Raw genomic sequence first — 18,757 nt, 5'->3', positions numbered from 1 at the left:
TTGGGAACATTCGGGGGGAGGGTGTGTAGGCAAATCCCTGGTGGGGAGGCTCGGGGCGATGGCTCGGGGCGGCCCCCAGCAGGCTCAGCCGGGCGCGGATGGGCAGGGCCCTGGCAGCTGCCTGGCAGCCGAGGCGTGGGGAAGCCGCTCCGTGTCCGCAGCCCCCAGCGGCACCTCTGCCCCCCGCAGCAGCGGCGGGGGGAGCCGGCTGCGGCGCCTGATTGGGCGGCTCCCCGCGCAGGCGCCGGGGGAGGGAAGCCAGGCTGGGGGTTTCGCCGGGGAAACGGGAGTGTTTACAGCCGCCTGCCCGGAGCGGCCCCGCAACGGCCAGGGCCCTGCTGCCGCCGCCGCCGCCATGCCCGTGCGCTTCAAGGTGAGGGCGGCCGCCAGCCCGGCTCTCCTGGGGGCTGCCTCCGGACTTGACCTGCCTTAGTCTCCGGCCTGGTCTCCCCGTCCCGCCTTGCGGGCTGGGCACCGGCGCTGTGCGAGCGATGAGCTGCGTGGGGTGGGGTCAGGGTCGGTGCAGGATCTGTGCGGGCACTGGGCCGGCACGGGATGGGGGGGATGGTGCAGGACCTGTGCGGGCNGGGGGGATGGTGCAGGACCGGTGCGGGCACTGGGCCGGCACGGGATGGGAGGGATGGTGCAGGACCTGTGGGGGCACTGGGCCGGCACGGGATGGGGGGATGGTGCAGGACCTGTGTGGGCACTGGGCCGGCACGGGATGGGGGGATGGTGCAGGATCTGTGTGGGCACTGGGCCGGCATAGGATTGTTTGTGTGGGCACTGGGGTACTGAGCTAGAGTACAGGATGTGGGTTGTGTCCTGGTACAGGACCTTTGTGGCACCAGGCTAGCACAAGATGCAGAATATATAGAAAAATAAGGTTCTTGCTCCAAAGAAGATTGATTCAGACAAATATGATCCAAGGAACAAGTTTGAGATGAACTGGAACCATGGTATTTATTTTTAAAAACGTAGTTAAAACTTAAAATAGTATGCAGATTCTAGGTGGTATCCTTGACATGTGAAATGGTTCTGTATTTGCACTGTTTCTGACATTACTGTCAGAAAACAGAACAAAAACTTTTTGCTTACTTTGATCAAGATTGTTTTAGAAGCAGAGTTACCTAGCTGCTTATCTGACCAATTATGCTTTACAATGTACCTGTGGATATTTAAAAGTGCTGGGAGATCTGTTGCTGTTGGGAGCTTCGTGAAAAAATGACACTACTCACAGTGTATGTCCATTTGCTGTAGGGATTGAGTGAATATACGAGGAACTTCAAATGGAAAAAATCAGATCTGTCAGAGTTTTGTAACCCTGCAGGAGAGCAAAAATCCTCAAGGGCTGGACTTCGATCTGATCAACTTGGTAAGCTATTAGAAATAACTGCCATAACTCATACATCATCTTTGCACAGAGCCCAGGTTTTGCAAAGGGTGAACTTCTAGTTCACATTATTTATCTAAAGCCAGAAATGTACATGTCATTTAATGGTGTATGTCAGTTAGCACAAGATAGGTTGTATTGCAGGGGTACAGGGTGGAGGTAGTAAAGCAAATTAGTTATAGTGAAATAATTAGGCAGTATTGCTCTTTGCATGAAAGAAGACAGAGGCAGGAATGGGAAGAGATGAGTAGGAAAAGTTTGAACTAGTATATAGGCATAAGAGATTAATGAAGGGGTATAGATATGAAATAGTCTGCAGGGTGTACATATTAGAGTAAGATTGGTTGCCTTGTTTGAGCTCGACATTTAAGCATTATAAGAGCCACCTACTGGTAGTAAAATTGGTCGTCAATGTAAGCACCAGGCAATTTGATAGGATAATTACTTGTCTTGCCAAAGCTACCTTCCACCTCATCACCTTCTGCTCTCAGGGTATGTCTACACTACCCGTTGGATCGGCGGGCAGCGATCGATCCAGTGGGGGTCGATTTATCGCGTCTAGCCTAGTCTAGAGTGCTCTCCTGTCGACTCCTGTACTCCACCATGAGAGGCGCAGGCGGAGTTGACGGGGGAGCTTTGAATGTATTTAGCAGTGTTTATTTTTAAGTTAAACAGCTCCCCCCACCTCCTTTGGAAAGTCCTGAGATGGAGTTTTGCAGGTAGCATTTACCTGGCCATCAGAGTTTTTTCTGACTGTCCGTCTGTCCGTCCGTCCCAGGACACAAAATAAGAGGTCGGAACTATGTAATCTCTGCTGGTTCTCTCTGGTCTCTCAAACCAACATGGTCTTCAAGTGGTCAGTGACAGCAAGACTCTCAAAGCAATCCCAAGAAAGCCATGAGCATTCCCTTTGATTTGAATCCAGAATTGCTAACACCAAATATTCAAAAATCATGTCTTAGCCCCAAAGTCACAGAATTGGCTCACATCTCAATTAAAAAAATTGGAAATAAAAATTACCCTTCTGATTTGAGCCTTTGTAAACTTGTCACATTTTCAAGCTTTTTTCCATAACCGTGAGGACTAGAAACTTTAAACTAAGATTCTCAACTAATCACAGGCCTCTGGGAGCTAGGGATTTAAGCTAAACATCAAATATCACAAGACTCAAAATCATGTGGGTTCGCAAAAAAGCCATCTGCTTTCATAGCTTTTGTTGTGCTTAGGTTATGCCTCCCAGGCCTTTGCTTCCATTTTATGCGCCCACCTCTTTTTCTGGTCACATTTAATCACACACATCCCTGGAACTCTACTCACAGACACAAATTGGTGTCTCCACAGGCTGCTAGTATTTGGCTCACTTTTGGCTCTTTCTGTTGAAATGCATACTTAATAGTTTCTCTTAACAGATTGTGGCAATTTAAGAATTACTCATAACAGTTACCCAAACAAACAGATAAGTCTGCTTGAGTGCTGAAAATTTCTTTCTGCCATATTCCCAGTGTTCCTTCAAAGGTTACATTACTACTAATGGAATTTATATTCTTTGTAGCCCAAACATTCTATGCATCTGACATTTTATATGCTACCTTCTGCCTGAAAAACAGTTTATTCTCTTTCCAGCTGCATCCTAGTTCCCCACAGGTTACTTTATATACTCCACAACTATTTATCTCAGCCAAATAGAGTCCTTTGTTAGTTGTTTAACACTCTCCAGCAGGATTCTGTTGTCACACTTTATTTAACTACTATATGTTTAACCACCCATGTTCCTGTTAAAATGACATAGTAATTTTGTTCATATTATCTTACATAAGTCAGCTATTTTTTATTGTTTAAAACCATCTCAGATAATCAGTGTCTCTTTTTTTTTGTAAATATGAAAAGATGTTTCCTAAGCTTTAAAAATATTGTGTAATGTATTAAAGATGTTAAGATATTTTGAAAGCTACTCTAGAAGATTTTGTTTCTTAAAAGAAGGAATCTGTGCAGGTGTCTGTGCAGAATGTTATTACGCATATGGTAACAGGTCACTGCTCTCTAGTGACTGTGAGGTGAACACCTATTCAGCAATGCACCTATTCAACATGCATAAGTAGTTTAGGACGTTCCATACCACGCTTGGCCAGTGCAGGTTGAAGATTTGATAATTTTAGTCAAATTAATCTTCTTAGTGGCTGCGGGTTAAATTTCTGCCCTCAACTATGCTCACTGACTCCCACTGACTACACTGGAAGTTGCAAAAGAGGTAGAATTTGGCTTGATCGTGTGACAGGCTAAGCACCCACATCTCGCACTGACTCAGCTGGGAATTAAAGGCACTCAGCATGTATGTAAGAGCTCAACATTTCACAGGCTCATAGTTTGTAAACTGTCTTTGCTCAAAGATATACAAAATTTATTAAAACTCAGTCTAGTGTTATATATTCAGATTCTTATCCCAGTATGTTAACATTCTGATCTTGTGTTCCAGTGTCTTTAAATCCTAATAGACGTATTTTATTGTGCTCAAGTTTAATGCATGTTTTGTAGGAATCACAAGAGAGCCAAACTTCATTTCCAAGAGAAGGGTGCCTTACTTCAACCCACAGATTTCAAAGTCCTTTGAATGGAGAGGGGACAGCGATTTGGAGGGATATTTGGATGACGCACCAGAAGTTGAAGGCACTGGGCCTGCAGAGTCACACACAGATAACCACAGTAATGATAGAAATCTGGAAAACATTGAAACACCTGATGCACCCAGGCTTCCTAAAAAAATTCGGTCCCACTCTGCAGATTCTAGAATTGAATCAGCCATCACCCTTGCAGAAAACAGTAGGAAGAAGTTGTCACCCCCAACTCCAGTGAACCAAAAAGCAGTATTTGTACCTCCAAAAAAGCACTTAGAAAAAATGGATAATGGGGTAGGGATCATTAGAAAACCTTTTCCCCTTTCTTATAGTCTATGGTTGAAGTTAATAATGTGACTATTACAATAAATTAAATACAGTTAAGCAAGCTCTTGCTTAAAACTATTTCTTATTTTTGTTATAACTTTGTCTCTATGCAACTCTGTATTTTGATGTTAATCTATGTTAAGACCCCATTATGTTGGAAGAACTGTTTGTTAGGACCAGATTCTGATTCCACTTAAGTTCATGGGAGTTTTACCATTTATTTCAAGTGAACTAGAATTTAGTCCATAATTTGTAGTCTTCAAAGATGGTGTTGAGAAGGAGATAGCATATCTTTCATCGAGTTACTTGGCCTGATCTAAGGATGTGGATTATAACAGCTTAGTTAAAAGAAAATTGCAGCAACAGAAAGTAGAGGAGAACAATAAATGGAGATTTTTCTGATTCATTGTTTTATGTTGACAGTTTCACAGAGTCCTGCAAAAGAAATCAGGCATGAATATTTCATCTTCAAATAGTTTCCCCAGAAATTCTGAATATCAAAGGCAGTTTTTATGGAAAACCCCCCCAAAAAACTCTCCAGTGCTTGCAGCTGACCAGGTAATTTTAAAGAATCTGAAATATATAGTTTAGTTTCAGTCAAGAAAGTCATTTAATTACCATAATTTTCTTATATTTTGTTGTGGTAGACTGGTATGTTATTTACAGTGCCACTTTTGTTTTCTAATATATAAAAGCACATTAATTCACATATGTTCCCTTATAAAAGGATCTGATCCTGCATCCCCCTGTGTAAGCAAAACTCTCATTGCAATTTCATGTACTTCAGTGGGAATTTTGCTTGTGTAGAGTCTGCAGGATCAGTTCAATAATAGGTAGGTGTTGTAGTATCACATTGTTTAAATTATGAAAGACTTCACAGAGAGCTCCTTTTCATTGAGATTCTATTACTAATCTGTATGATGCTCTTCTAATTGGTGCTCATTAAAACTGCTGTTCCATAGCAAAGAGCAGGAAGTCTGAAGAAATAATTTTTTTTTTTTTTGCACAGTTTACTCCAAAAACATACAGCGTAAGGGCTCTGATCCTGCACATGCTTACAAGTGTGCTTAAATTTACTACTGTTTACTACAAATTTGAGATCAATGGGACTACTCAGAATAGTAAAGTTATACACATGTGAAGTGTTAGGAGTATCAGGGTTTAAGATTTGAATTTTTATCATGAGATTCTAGTGTTATTAAGAGAGTATTGTATCTTGACTTTCTCACCTATATCTATAAACAACCTAATGAAAAGTACATCTGAATATTACAGTAGTAGAGATACCTGATCCTTGAACAGGTGTATTAAGAATACCCAAATTATCTTGACCTCGAGATAATTGGTCTAATCCAAGCTCATATAGCAAAGCTAAGTAAAATTTATCTCTATGGCATATGGCATGTCCTTTAAGTCTCAATAGTCTGTGGGAAGATCAGGTCTGATCAGTTGTAATAGTCAAGCAAATTCTACATCTTAGTTTATAACGCAGAATTAATTGCAGAAAAGGGAATGGATCAAATTACTGTGCAATAAGAGCCTTATTTTAAACCATAGAAAAGTCCATCAGTACTTGCTGACAAGCTGTAATGTAGGTTTTATCGTGTATTGTTTCAAAAATTTGTGATCTTGAATATATAAATCTAAAGGTGAATTGCAAAGATTTGTCAACTGCCTTCATTCCCAACCAAAGAAAATATGCTCTTTAAAAAAAAAAAAAAATAAAGTCACAAATAAGGAAAAGTAGTTGGGTCTAGACTTAGAGATGTCTCTGAATTATATCCATGCTAAGAAATAAACTTAAAAATAATTACTGAAATTAAGTCATTTCCCCATTTATCCTATAAATCTAATAGGTAACTTTTCCACATGCAGTATTTGTTCACCCTTTCCTTTCTGTGTGCATATTGGAGCAGTCACTAAGGTAACTAATTTTGAAAATTTGACCTTAAGATTAGCAAATTAACTTCTTTGTTTTTTAAATTCAAAGGTTATTCACAATACAAGTAAATCCATTCCCCCATTTAAGTCTTCCGCAATTATCCCTGAAACTGAATATGAGAGAAGTTTCAAAGTTTCTCCTCCAGCGATGGGACCAAAACTGAGGTGTGATTTGGAAGAGAGAGAATTTCCTGTATGTGCACCAGTAAATATCTCCCCTGAAAGAAAGGTATATACATCTTTGAATGGTATTTCGGTAGTATGTTTTTAGCGTTTTTTTTTCTGTTAAGTTTTATAATTATTACATTTGACATTGCAGTCCATTGGGAATGGTTCTGCTCTAAAAAGAGACTCTAAAAATAACATTGTGGGGCTCCATGGTTGTGTCTGTGATTTCTGTGTCAAGTATGTTCAGTTTATAAGTGAAAAGATTTTTCTTTTTGCTAACTGCCAACCCAAATCCTTAGTTTGGCTCTGAGATTCTTTCCTTTCTGTGTACTGCTGGCAGCAATAAGGATTCTGCCAGCCAACTTATGCCCTGCTTGGCACCTGTGCAGTCTCCTGATGCCCAAGAAGGAGTAGAATTCAGTTAACTTTCTATTGAGTGTGTTGGTTGTCTAAGTCTAACAGGAGTAAAAAGCAATAATTTTTTTGTAATCACAAAAGTCCAAAGCTATGCATTTGAGCATGTACAAGGAACAAATCCAGTGTGTGTAAATGTACCAATTTTACAGTCAATTTTCAGACTATAGTTACACTTAAAAAAAAAATGGGTGCAGGGATTGTAATTTTTATTCAACTCACTTTTTAAATTAATAGCACACCATGTAGTATAGATAGATTCCAGTGTCTAGTTCAAACATTAGGATGTCTTTTGTAAAGCCCAGAGAGCAGTCAGCTACCTTTTAGGTCTTACGTACACTAAGTTATTTTGCCAAAGATTTCTTACCATTGCTATTGCCAGTTCAGCTGCACTACCACCAGTGCACTTGAAGTTTAGAGAAGGTGTGGGTTGTTGATGCCAGGTTTGGCACCAATTCATCTTGATCCAGTTGGTTTAGAATACACTATGGTAAAAATACTGGTGGTGACAGGGGCTTTTTTCCCCGGTAGCAGAGCTGAACCAATTATACCAATAGTGGAAAATGTTTAGAAAAAAAATCTGTGTAGACGCAGCTTTCAGGGAACATAATGATAGTTTTTTTATTAAATTCAGATCCACTGGAACAGTGGTATTCTGTTCGGCTGAAGAACCTTGAAGTATCAGAGGATAGTGACCTCAGTTCCAGAATACATAAAATCTAACCTACTTTGCACAGTAGTAGGATAAACAAGATTTTTCTGGTATGCTGCTCACTGTTTTACCCCATTTTAAAGCCATACAGAGTAGGCTATGCATTCTTCAGCAATGAGGTATGGATGGGACTCTGTTCAGTCCATCATATTTGTTTCTTGATAAACCAGCTTGAGCCTTCTCTTGCTTCTCTAGCAATTATGAAGAAAGTCTGAAAAGTTTGGGGTTTGGTTTGTTTAAGTTTTCTGCTTATTTTTAAACATTGGAAATACAGGTCATTGTGTACCCTGGAAGGGAACTGGAGAATTAAGTAAAATTATAACATTACAAGAGAAGAGACAGATGAGCAAATGAAGGAGTAAGGAATTTTTAGTTACACTGTCTGAAATATTTTTTATACATATTTATCTTGAATGATGAATATATATTGGAGAACAGTGTGTTTCTTGCAATATACATCTGAGGGCCTCCAGCAAAACCAGACAACCACATGTGACAAAGCTGAGATTTCAGGTAAAAAACAAGCAGGAAAAATGAAAAATTTGAACAGGAGAAAAACCCTCAAACCTTTTTGTAAATCACAATGCAGCAAAAAAGGGCACAAACCCAGTTTTCTAAAAAATTCTAAAATTCTTCTCTGGTCACTTTCAGGGGCTTTGTCACAAAATAATAAAAGTAATGCAAAAATTCCCCCCACTTTAATGCAACATCAACAACTTTTTTTTTTTTTTAAATGTCAGAAATGCAAAGTTAAGATTTATATAGCAGTATTAACTTAGCCACCTTGCATAGGTGTAGTGCTATTTTATTCCTGTGGTTTTTTGTTAAATGTGTAGTTTTATGTTAAATGTATTCCATAAAGTATATAGGCTGTATGATGTGGCTGAGTGAATGTTGCAGTAGGAACCTGAATATTGGTATTTCCAGGCTTTGAGATTTTTTCAAAATAAACAAGCTTAACGTTGCTTTCTTTTAGAGTTTGCATTAAACATATATATGAGAGCTTGTCTACATGTGCGTTAGTGCGCAACATGCTGGTGTGCACTAACTGGCCCTGTGGGCCCTGCTGGCGTACACTAAAAGTTCCCTAGTGTGCACTGGCTAGCTGGCTAGCCAGTAGTACTGCAGAAAAGGATTGGGGGTTATAGTGGATATTAAGATGAATATAAGCCAACAATGTGATGCAGTTTCAAAAAAGGCTAATATAATTCTGGGACTTATTAACAGGTGTGTCATATGTAAAAAACAGGACGTAATTGTTCCACTTTACTGAGCATTGGTGAGGTCTCAACTGGAGACTGTGTCCAGTTTTGAGCGCCACACTTTAAGAAAGGTGTGGACAAATTGGAGATGGTCCAGAGGAGAGCAATAAAAATGAGAAAAGGTTTAGAAAACCTGACCTGTGAAGAAAAGTTAAAAAAACTGGACATGTTTAATCTTGAGAAAAGGAGGCTGAGCGGGGACCTGAGAACAGTCATCAAATATATTAAGGGGTATTATAAAAAGGACTGTGATCAATTGTTCTCCATGTCCACTGAAGGTAGGACACGATGTAATGGGCTTAATTTTTAGCAAGGGATATTTAGGTTAGATATTAGAAAAAACTTTCTAACTGTAAGGGTAGTTCTGGAATAGGCTTCCAAGAGAAGTTGTGGAATTTGCATCATTGGAGATTTTTAAAAACAGGTTGGACAAACACCTGTCAGGGATGTCCTAGGGTTACTTGCTCCTGCCTCAGCACTGGGGGCAGGACTTGATGACTTCTTGAGGTCCCTTCCAGCCCTATATTTCTATGATTCTGTCTTTTTAAAATGTTAAAGTAAAAGGCTAGTGTCACATAGAATTGACATTTGTAGAGTTTGTTTAGTTTGTTAGCTAATATGGTATTTCTAAAATTGTCTTTGCCTTAGAATGAAAGGAAAGAAACATTCCTAAAGCCAGCGGGAGATTCACCAGAACAAGGGAAATCAGAAACAGAACAGAAACCACCCAAACAAAAAAATAAGCAACATATTACTCAAAAGCCCCTCTCTTTACATACAAGTCTTGGGTATGTATATATATATAGGAATACCGAACTTAGGTATTCAGCACCCTAATATTGTGAGGGGTGGTGGGCATTCATCATTTTGACCTTGAAATCAAGTGCATTACCTTAGCATAGCTATAACACCTCATATCCACATACCTCTTTTTTTCAACTTCACACCAGCATTGTGATTGTGCTTGCTGTGGATAAACCAAAACACTGCAGCATCCTCCACCAGCTCACTCTGGACCACTGCAGTGCTGGAAACAAACGCAGGAGTTCGGTTAGTTCTCCCAGTCCAGGCCCCTGTTGCTGCTGCTTATCTTTCAGTGACTGCTTTAAAAATGTAGACTGCTAACTCAGTCACCTGTCTAGCTGCTCACTTACTGTTTGCATGCTGGCCCTGAGGTTGTTCTCTGCTCTGCCCAGTCCCCGCCACGCCTCAGCATAGGAAGGCACACAAGCTTAACATGAAAACTTTCCTGAGCCAGAGTCACCTGAAAAACATGGAGAAAACTGAGTTAGTTAGATGATGCTATGAGTATTGCATACATCTTCTGCCTCTCAGCATTACTTACATTGCCAGGATTGCCTTGGCAGTCCATACCCTTTTTTTGTTTGTTTTTTTTAAAGCAGCAGGTCGTATGCTTCTGAGATCTGAAAAGGAGAAAGAAAACCCCAGAAAATGGACATTAATCAAAAATGTACAATCCACCCCTACCACCTTCATTCTCTAGTAAATCCATGTGCCTCCCCATTGTGCTCCTTCACCCACTTGTCTTTTTTAAGGTTTTACTGGGATGGGGGTGGCTCAGTGTCTTCTGTCCAGGCCTGGACCACTCCTGTCTCTGGACCTTGGAAGATAAGTTTGTTTTGCTACAAACCAAGAAAAAACACAAAGGCAACAGATGCATTTATTCATGGAAAAATAAATGAAAATAAAATGAGATTAAGCTCCTTAATTCTTTGGTCATCAGTGTTTTGGCCTTCAGGCTCAGTGTCACTTTGGCAGTGGCTTTTGAGGGAAGGCTGGTGATCCTCTGTCATGGTATCTGCTGTTGTAAGACTGTAGCCCCTGTCCCTCATTCTCCTACGGTGGCTATTTGTACAGGACAGAAGCATTCAAAGCAGTTACTAGAGCAAACCGAAATTGTGAACAGATGCAAACACTCACAGAAAGAATCTGCATCTGATATGTGTTGATGCTTTGCAATATATACTCCTGAAACGGAATGACTAGTGTATATGCACTGCAGTGTTGCCTCATGAACTGGTTCAATGGTTTCACACCATGAAAAGTAGAACATAAGGGACCAAGTTGTGTCAGTTTCAGGGAAGGGAAAACAGGACTCAGTTTGGCCAAAAGTTAGGAGAGATGCAACTATGAATTTTTCCTTCTATTAGTATATACTGGGTTAATTTTACTTTTTAACTTTTGCCTTTTATAGTCTGTATTCCTGAAGAGGTGTTGGACAAAAGGGTTATTTCAAGTTTGTGCTGAAAATGAAGTTAGTTGTATTTTGGGCCAAGATTAAAAGAGGATGATTGAAGTGCTCAGCACTTTTTTAAGTAGACAGAGCTAATTTCTGTATCTGCTTATATGTATGTATATTTCGCAAGAGGGGAAGTGTGTGAAAAGTAATTAATTTTAGTAAGTGCTGAGCACTTTTGAAAATCCCATTACTTTTTTAGGTGCCTAAATATGATTGAGCCTAACTTGAGGCACACATTTTTCAAAGTTTTGGCTTTGGAATTCATCTTTAATTGTCATGCAGCTTTTACCATGCAAGAGCACTTATAATTTTATTTATGTAATTATGAAATTAACAGTCTCATAGATGATAAACCAAAAAAAAAAAAAAAAACTTTTACTGTTTCCCCCCCCCCTCTTAATGTTCTAGGAAGGTGAACACTGAATATAGATCAAAATTTTTGTCCCCAGCTCAATATTTATATAAAGATGGAGCTTGGTCACGTATCAGGAGAAACATACCAGATCAAGTGAGTATCCATATAAAAATTTTCTAAGCATTCTTTTAGGGCTCCAGTGAGCAAGATGCTGAGGGTCCTCATCTCCCATTGAGGGAATTCAGGATTCACCTGCTTTGTAGAGGGACCAACCCCAAGGTATTCCAGTCTATCAAATCCTTGCAATATCTTTGTATGGTCCATGGGGCAGATATTGTGACTCCACAGTGGGACCTTTCTGTCTAGGACATGCTGAGAAGGTAGGTTCCAACTAGCTATGACCAAACCAGAATGGAAATGTAATTGACATGGTCTGTGGGAAAGGCCTCTCGTTCTGAATTTTTGCAGATTCATTGTCCAGAGAAATTAATGCAGAGGGAGTGAAAAGGAATTGTATTCCCACTCCTTGCTTCACTTGCTATACCAAGCAAGTTTACTTTGCTTTGTTGAGATAAAGATACATTTTGCCTAAATGTGTATTGTATAGGGAACTAATTTTGTAGTTTGTTGAGATGTGTCATTGTAAAATTTTAGAACAACTGAACCTTATAATAATTACTGTGAAACCAAACTCATGAGGACCTAAGAGGACTAAAAACAAACAGTATTTTTTACTTTTGGTATGCATTAAACCTCAGCTTAGTACAATTAAAATTTTAGGAATTTCTAAGTTATTGAGCACACTCTGATTGCAAGTGTTATGGAAACCCTTTGCTTTTAAAGTGAAATACCATTTTGTCAGATGACGACTTCCCATGCCTCTAGGATTTGAGGTATTGTGTAGGTAACACTCAAAACTCCAAGGAGGGAGTTTGAGACAGCGTGTGGCTGCGAGGTAACCCAAACTGGTATGGGGTGGGTGAGGACAAGAAAATAAAATGTTTATCTGCTAGAATCTTTTTTCCTACTAGTTTTTAGTCTAGTCATGCAGTACATATCAAAGTCACGGATGAAGATGCTGTTAATGGAGAACTAACTACTTTGTGCCTTCTCAGGCAATAATGATCCTTATTGGGGTCAGGTGGAGAGTTGTAGGAGGTAAATGTGTGTGGCCTTTCATTAGAGAGTAAGAGAAATGAGCAGATTCCCACACCTTAGGACAATAGAGCTGTGTTTCCAGTTGAGACTGGCATTCCCAGGAAGACTTTTTGTTTATGGGGAATCGCAGAGAAAGCTAGTTGGAAGTTGCATGGGAAATGAAGAGGTTCCATGATGAAGTATTCAAAACAAAACTGGTGGGATATTTTCCCTACGAGCATACTTACTAAAGGATTTGGGTTGGATGGCTGAAAAAACTAGGACTTTTTAATACTAAAATAATATTAACTAAAATGGAATGTCTGTATTTTACTAATCTCATGTTTATATACACACACACACGCACACACTCTTCTCTCCACCAGATTCTCTTTTACTTATGACAATATATTTTATAGTGTATACTTCAAAAGTTGTTTAACTTTCCCTTTCATCTTCCTTGACTGGGCTCTGCCATTCAGATTCTGATTTACACTTCACCTGTGAGCATATCAGACTAGCTCTGCATGTAGACATAGAGCAGTATATAGCTTTTAGAGCAGGGGTGCAGCAGCACCCCCTGGCTTGAAGTGGTTTCCATCATATCCAGGGTTTACAGTTTGGTTCAATGGCTTTCAGCACCCCCACTAGAAAAAGTGTTCCAACACCGCTGTCCTGGAGGGGTGTTTTCATCTTGCTTTGAGGGGTTTAACCATATGGCACTTATTACTGCTACAGTGTCTGACTAATATCCCCACACAATGAAATGCGAATACAATATAACCCCGTCTCTGAAATAGTTTCACTTGGGAGGCTTGCAGTCATTTTAACTATATCTTTTAATTAATTAAAAATGAGTTGAAGTAGTAAAGGCTGAAAAGTAAGTTAAAGCTAGGAATTTACCACGCTCCAGGAGAAAAGGTACAAGAAGGGCTAAATTAACTCCTAGAGGAGCTAATTTAAAACAAGTTAAAAACTCTTATGGACCTGATCCTTGCTTCTCCACTAGTTTTTCTTGAGTTAAGGCCTGCAAGATCAGGCCCTATGTGACTAATAATAAATAGAACTGAATAAAATATTTCAGATACATTTTCAATTTAAAAGCATTCCACCATTCGAGAAATAGGTTTCTGCAAAACACTGAGACAACTATAAATCCCTAACTGGAAGAAAAAGTGAAGCTATGATCAGTTAAATGAAAAACAAAAACAATCACCCCCCCTTTCCCCAAAAAAGCCACTAAAAACGGTGACACAAATGTGCTTTGGCCCTTCACAATTTAGCCCTCTTCTGCCTCGCTGATCTTGTAACTTATGACACTTATCCACCACCGTCACTTTGCCAACACTACTATCTTTTAATGCCCACCCTGTCAGCTTCTCCCCTCAACCACGATCCTGCCTTCTCCATGCCATCCCGGCTGCATGGGGAAAAGTTCCATGAAAAGATCTACATAACTACTGTCTTAACACTATCAAATCTCTCCTTAAGACTGGCCTCTGCTCTGACATCTACAAAACATTGCTTGCTGATGATCGTAGCTAGATAGGTGATGAGTTGTGACTGTTCCAATTCCCCTTCCTTCATTTTCCAATCTTTTTATTCTTAGTGATTCCTGCCATTCCTCTTTACCTCTACCTCCAATTTAAAAAGTGTAACAAAACTGTGTCAGTCATGCCTGTATTTATTTCCTTGAGTGTTCTATCCCCATTCCAAGTCCTTTGGTCAGATCTACATTCTGAAGGTTTTACCAATATAGCTATATCAGTATTCTGTTCTGTCAATGTGCTCCTAGAGCAGGTGCAGAATATAGTGATGAAACTGCATTTTTACTAGTATAGTTATGGCAACTGCACCTGTATTTCCACAGCAAGGGCACCCACTCAGGCTTCCAGGTCCTCAGTTATTGCCTTTCTGGGTGGAGACCTGCATCTCTCTCCCTCCCGACAGGGGTATTTCCAGCGTACACAGTTCTCTGCCTTCACTGTATTATCCCCAGCACAGACAGTTGCTTAAGGACACATGGTTGCTTTCTCTTCAGAGATGGTTAATACAGTTATAAGGTACCACACAGCACTTCCTATGCAAGCCTACTTTATTCTTAAGGTAAAAAATATTACAGAGAAAATATATTTAAAAATAAAAGAACCTAATAAGTTTACCAAGTTCACCCTGAGGGCATGTCTACACTTGCCATTTAAAGCAGAAAAAGTCCCTTTTTTGCACAAAAACCATGGGAGCTCAGAAGTTTCACCGCAAAAAGAAAGCCACCTCCACAAGAGATGTATAGCTCTTAACCTATGATGCTTTTGCGGTGATGTGCAAATGAAGACACATTCTTCCTGTTTACACAGCTTTTAGCCTCCGGAGGATAGCCCACAGGTGGCCTAGGTGACCATTCTGACCAGCAGCTCTGCTGCTCTGATGCCAGGTAAACAGACATCCACCCCTCCCGAAGTAAAGTCCCTGGAACTTTGAAACTACCCTTCCTGTTTTCTTGGCAAGTGCTCACTTATCTGGCCAGGTGACAATGCCTGCTCCACAGAGCAAACGATCCTCTGCTTGGAGCAAGGCTGAGCTACTAGTGTTTATCAGTGTTTGGGGAGAGGAGGCTGTGCAGCGACCCAGGATTCCCCCCCATCACTCCCCTCCCCTTCCCCCAAGACCCATTGTCAAACTGGAGAGAACTACACTGTGGGATAGCTGCCCTAGAGAGCTGCTCAAATTGGGGATAGAAGTGCTGCTAATGCAGGGGTGGGCAAACTACGGCCTGCAGCCCTGCCGGCACCATGTCCCTGCAGCCCCTGGGCAGCAGTGGGGTAGAGGGCTCCATGCGTTGCCCTTGCCTCCAGGCACCACCCCCCACAGCTCCCACTGGCTGGGAATGGGGAACCCCGGCCAATGAGAGCTTCGGGGGAGGTACCTGGAGGCGCGTCAAGGGCAGTGCACGCAGAGCCCTCTGCCCCAGGGGCCGCAGTGCTTCCTGGAGCGGTGTGGGGCTGGGGAGAGGGTAGGCGTGCAGGGAGCCTGCCCTGGACCCAGTGCGTGCCGCTGCCACCCCGGAGCCACTTGAGGTAAGCGGGGCCGGAACCTGAACCCCTCCTGTACCCTGCCCCCATCTCCCTGCCCTAAGCCCCCTGCCTGCACCTCATACCCCTCCTGCACCCCAACTCCCTGCCCTGAGCTCCCTGCTGCACCCTGCACCCCAACCCCCTGCTCTGTGCCCCCTCCTGCACTCCACACCCCCATGCACCCCAACCCCCTTCCCTAAGCCCCCTCATACACCTCGCACCTCTCCAATGCCCCAGTCCCTTGCCCTGAGCCCCTTCCTGCACACCGCACCCTTGCCCCGGCCCTGCATACTATTTCCCCACCCAGATGTGGCCCTCAGCCCAAAAAGTTTGCCCACCCCTGTGCTAATGTAAATGCTCTTTGACACTTGAGGAATTAAGTGAGTACACAAACCAGCGCTTTACTTCCACCGGTTCCCTATCAGCAGTGAAATTTACAGGGCAAAAACTCTGCAAGTGTAGACATATCCTAACATGGATTCCGGCAGGAGCAGTCCTTCAACCCCTTACCCAAGGGGATTGCTTGTGGCTACAAGTTCATCACAGCTTCAGCTCAGAACAAGCCCTCAGATTTATGAGGCCTCAGTAGATCCAGTCTTTCCAACTGGTCTCCCCTCCTTCCTTGGTCCTCCCTCCATGGACCAAGAGTCCTCTCCATTTGCTAGATCAGGAAGAAGAACAGGAGCCAGTTTAAAACCAGGGTGTTTATCCAAAAACCCTTTCTTTGTCTATTGTTCTGGAGAATCCAGTTTGAATTAGCATATGTACATCTTACCAGAGGGGTTGCCTCAAAGGGCTGATAATGGAGGAAGTACATTAGCTTCCCCCTTCCTACTAGTGAAGGAACATATGGTGCCACAATAACACATACACAATTGCATATTTAATACAGTATACCCCAAAGGTACTAACCCTAATTCAATAAGGTTTAACCTAATTCAAAAACGATTCTTAATTCCGTAAGATTTATTCAGGATATTGTCAGTCGGCCACATAGCTTATTCAAGCATCTCCTGAGCAAAAGAGCAGTTTTGCTGGTGTACAGTAACTCCTCACTTAAAGTTGTCCCGGTTAACGTTGTTTCATTGTTACGATGCTGATCAGTTAGGGAACATACTCGTTTAAAGTTGTGCAATGCTCCCTCATAACGTCGTTTGGCAGCCACCTGCTTTGTCCACGGCTTGCAGGAAGAGCAGCTCGTTGGAGCTAGCTGGTGGGGGCTTGGAACCAGAGTGGACTGGTAGCCACTCTATTAGCTCCCAGTTCCCCTAAGTTCCCTGTGTGGCAGCCGGCCAGCAGGATTTCAGTTGCCGGCAGTTTAGCTGTCCCTCCCCCCCACTGCCATGTGCTGCTCCTGCCCTCTGCCTTGGAGCCTCCTGCTTGCTGTGTGGGGGAAGAGGGTGGCTAATATCAGGATGTCCCCCATTTCCATACAACAGGGGGGACAGGATAGGGCTCAGGAGGGAGGGAGTGTGCTGGCAGGAGCTGCTGTCTCAACTTGCTGATCTACTTAAAAAGGCAAACTACTTAGAGTGGAGTTGGTGTACTTAAAGGGACAATGTGCATCTCTCTCTCACACAGGGTGTATGTCCCTGTCTCTGTCTGCCGTGCTGTCCCCCCTCCTTTCATTTGTGCTGCCTTGTAGAGTGTGAGGCAACATTAACAACGTGTTAACCCTTGAGGGCTCAGCCGAGTTCTAGTTCATCATTTAGCAGTAAGGCATTCCCTGGGAAATATCCCACCCTCTGACTTCACCACCTCAACCAAGTTTCACAATCATCATTGCTGTGTACAGTATTAAATTGTTTGTTTAAAACTTATACTGTGTGTGTGTGTGTGTGTGTGTGTATAAATATATAATATAGTCTTTTGTCTGGTGAAAATTTTTTCCCTGGAACCTAACCACCCCCCCCTTTACATTAATTCTTATGGGGAAATTGGATTCGCTTAACATCGTTTCGCTTAAAGTCACATTTTTCAGGAATATAACTACAACATTAAGCGAGGAGTTACTGTAACTGTATCTGGGGTCCTTGCCCAGCACACACATGTCAGTTGGGGGTCACACATCATCACACCCTTCACCCCCATAGACAAAACTGTTTTTTCACTCTTTAGTAACTTAAACACCTGAAGCTGTTCTCTAATTTTGCAAAAGCATTCCCCTATGAACTGAGACCACACAAACAATTTCAGCCCCAAAAGAGAGGTTCTAAAGCATGCAAAAACAAGGGTTATAACAAAAATCTCAGTATAGCTTTAGCTATAATGATTGCTTCCAGGAAACTGTTCTAATATGTATTAGTAAGGGTTATTTTTCAGCAGTAGAATAGAAATCACTTTGAATTATCCCTTTAAAAAATTAATGTAAGGTAATTCATAATCACAGTAGGACTGTCTAGGGTCTGTGTCCTGCTGGGATAATGCTACCTCCTGGGTCACTGAAAGAGGTTGGTTGTGCTTTGTACTTCACAATTCACTGGAGGCAGAGAATTCTCAGTATGCCTTTCCTCCCCCTGCAGAGTCCTATTGCTCTGAATTTATATTCCGCCTGTTATAGTTCAGCCTATCAACTATCATTAATTTTCATCCCTCTATTTAAAGTGAATAATCTTACAAATTTCATTGTATTATCAAGCATGCTGTAGTCTTAAGTGACAAATTCTCAAAGAATAGTTTGGGTTTTTTTAAACTGAGAGGCCCAGTGAGCCAAAGTCTGCAGTTATATCAATGCAACCCCAGTGAATTTTCACTCCTCTATGCAGTTGACTTCACTGTGATTACATGGGTACAACAGAAGGCAGAATTTGGCTCTTTAGTATAATTCTTCCAGCAGATAAACAGAAAAATCTAATATATGAATGAAGGGTAAATAAAAGAAACTAGTTGAGATTTAATACAAAAGTATGCCTTCTCGCAGCCATTATATTATCCTACTGCATTTCCATTAACCTTTTTCATGAGCCAGTATCAGTACAGCAATAATGCTGCTGAGGGACCTTGTTTAATTCTTAAGAATATAAAAATATGAGCAAGATTTTTTTATTAGCAAACAACATTTGGGTGGAGGGCAAGATGGGGTGTGTATGTGTGATGTGGGAGCTC

The 18,757-nt window shown here is 41.6% G+C and overlaps 1 protein-coding gene across 3 annotated transcripts in view; it reads left to right on the top strand.

The window, feature by feature from the left end:
• The first annotated feature begins 213 nt into the window (after window positions 1-213).
• The window catches only part of MDM1 (Mdm1 nuclear protein), a 33,360-nt gene continuing 14,816 nt past the window's right edge, over window positions 214-18,757 (top strand). For 2 of the 3 annotated variants that reach the window (XM_034770961.1, XM_034770953.1), the window contains exons 1-7: window positions 214-373; window positions 1,261-1,375; window positions 3,926-4,299; window positions 4,756-4,890; window positions 6,323-6,502; window positions 9,478-9,617; window positions 11,498-11,597. In XM_034770961.1, coding sequence (XP_034626852.1) covers window positions 356-373; window positions 1,261-1,375; window positions 3,926-4,299; window positions 4,756-4,890; window positions 6,323-6,502; window positions 9,478-9,617; window positions 11,498-11,597 — 1,062 coding nt within the window. In that variant the 5' untranslated portion in view covers window positions 214-355. Of the gene's footprint in view, window positions 374-1,260; window positions 1,376-3,925; window positions 4,300-4,755; window positions 4,891-6,322; window positions 6,503-9,477; window positions 9,618-11,497; window positions 11,598-18,757 lie in introns of those variants that run through there. The other variant, XM_034770968.1, reaches the window with a different exon arrangement.

Source organism: Trachemys scripta, chromosome 1 (genome assembly GCF_013100865.1).
Source record: "Trachemys scripta elegans isolate TJP31775 chromosome 1, CAS_Tse_1.0, whole genome shotgun sequence".
Lineage (NCBI taxonomy): Eukaryota > Metazoa > Chordata > Testudines > Emydidae > Trachemys > Trachemys scripta.
The sequence above is the reverse complement of the archived record's forward strand: the minus strand, read 5'-3'. Positions and strand labels throughout refer to the sequence as shown.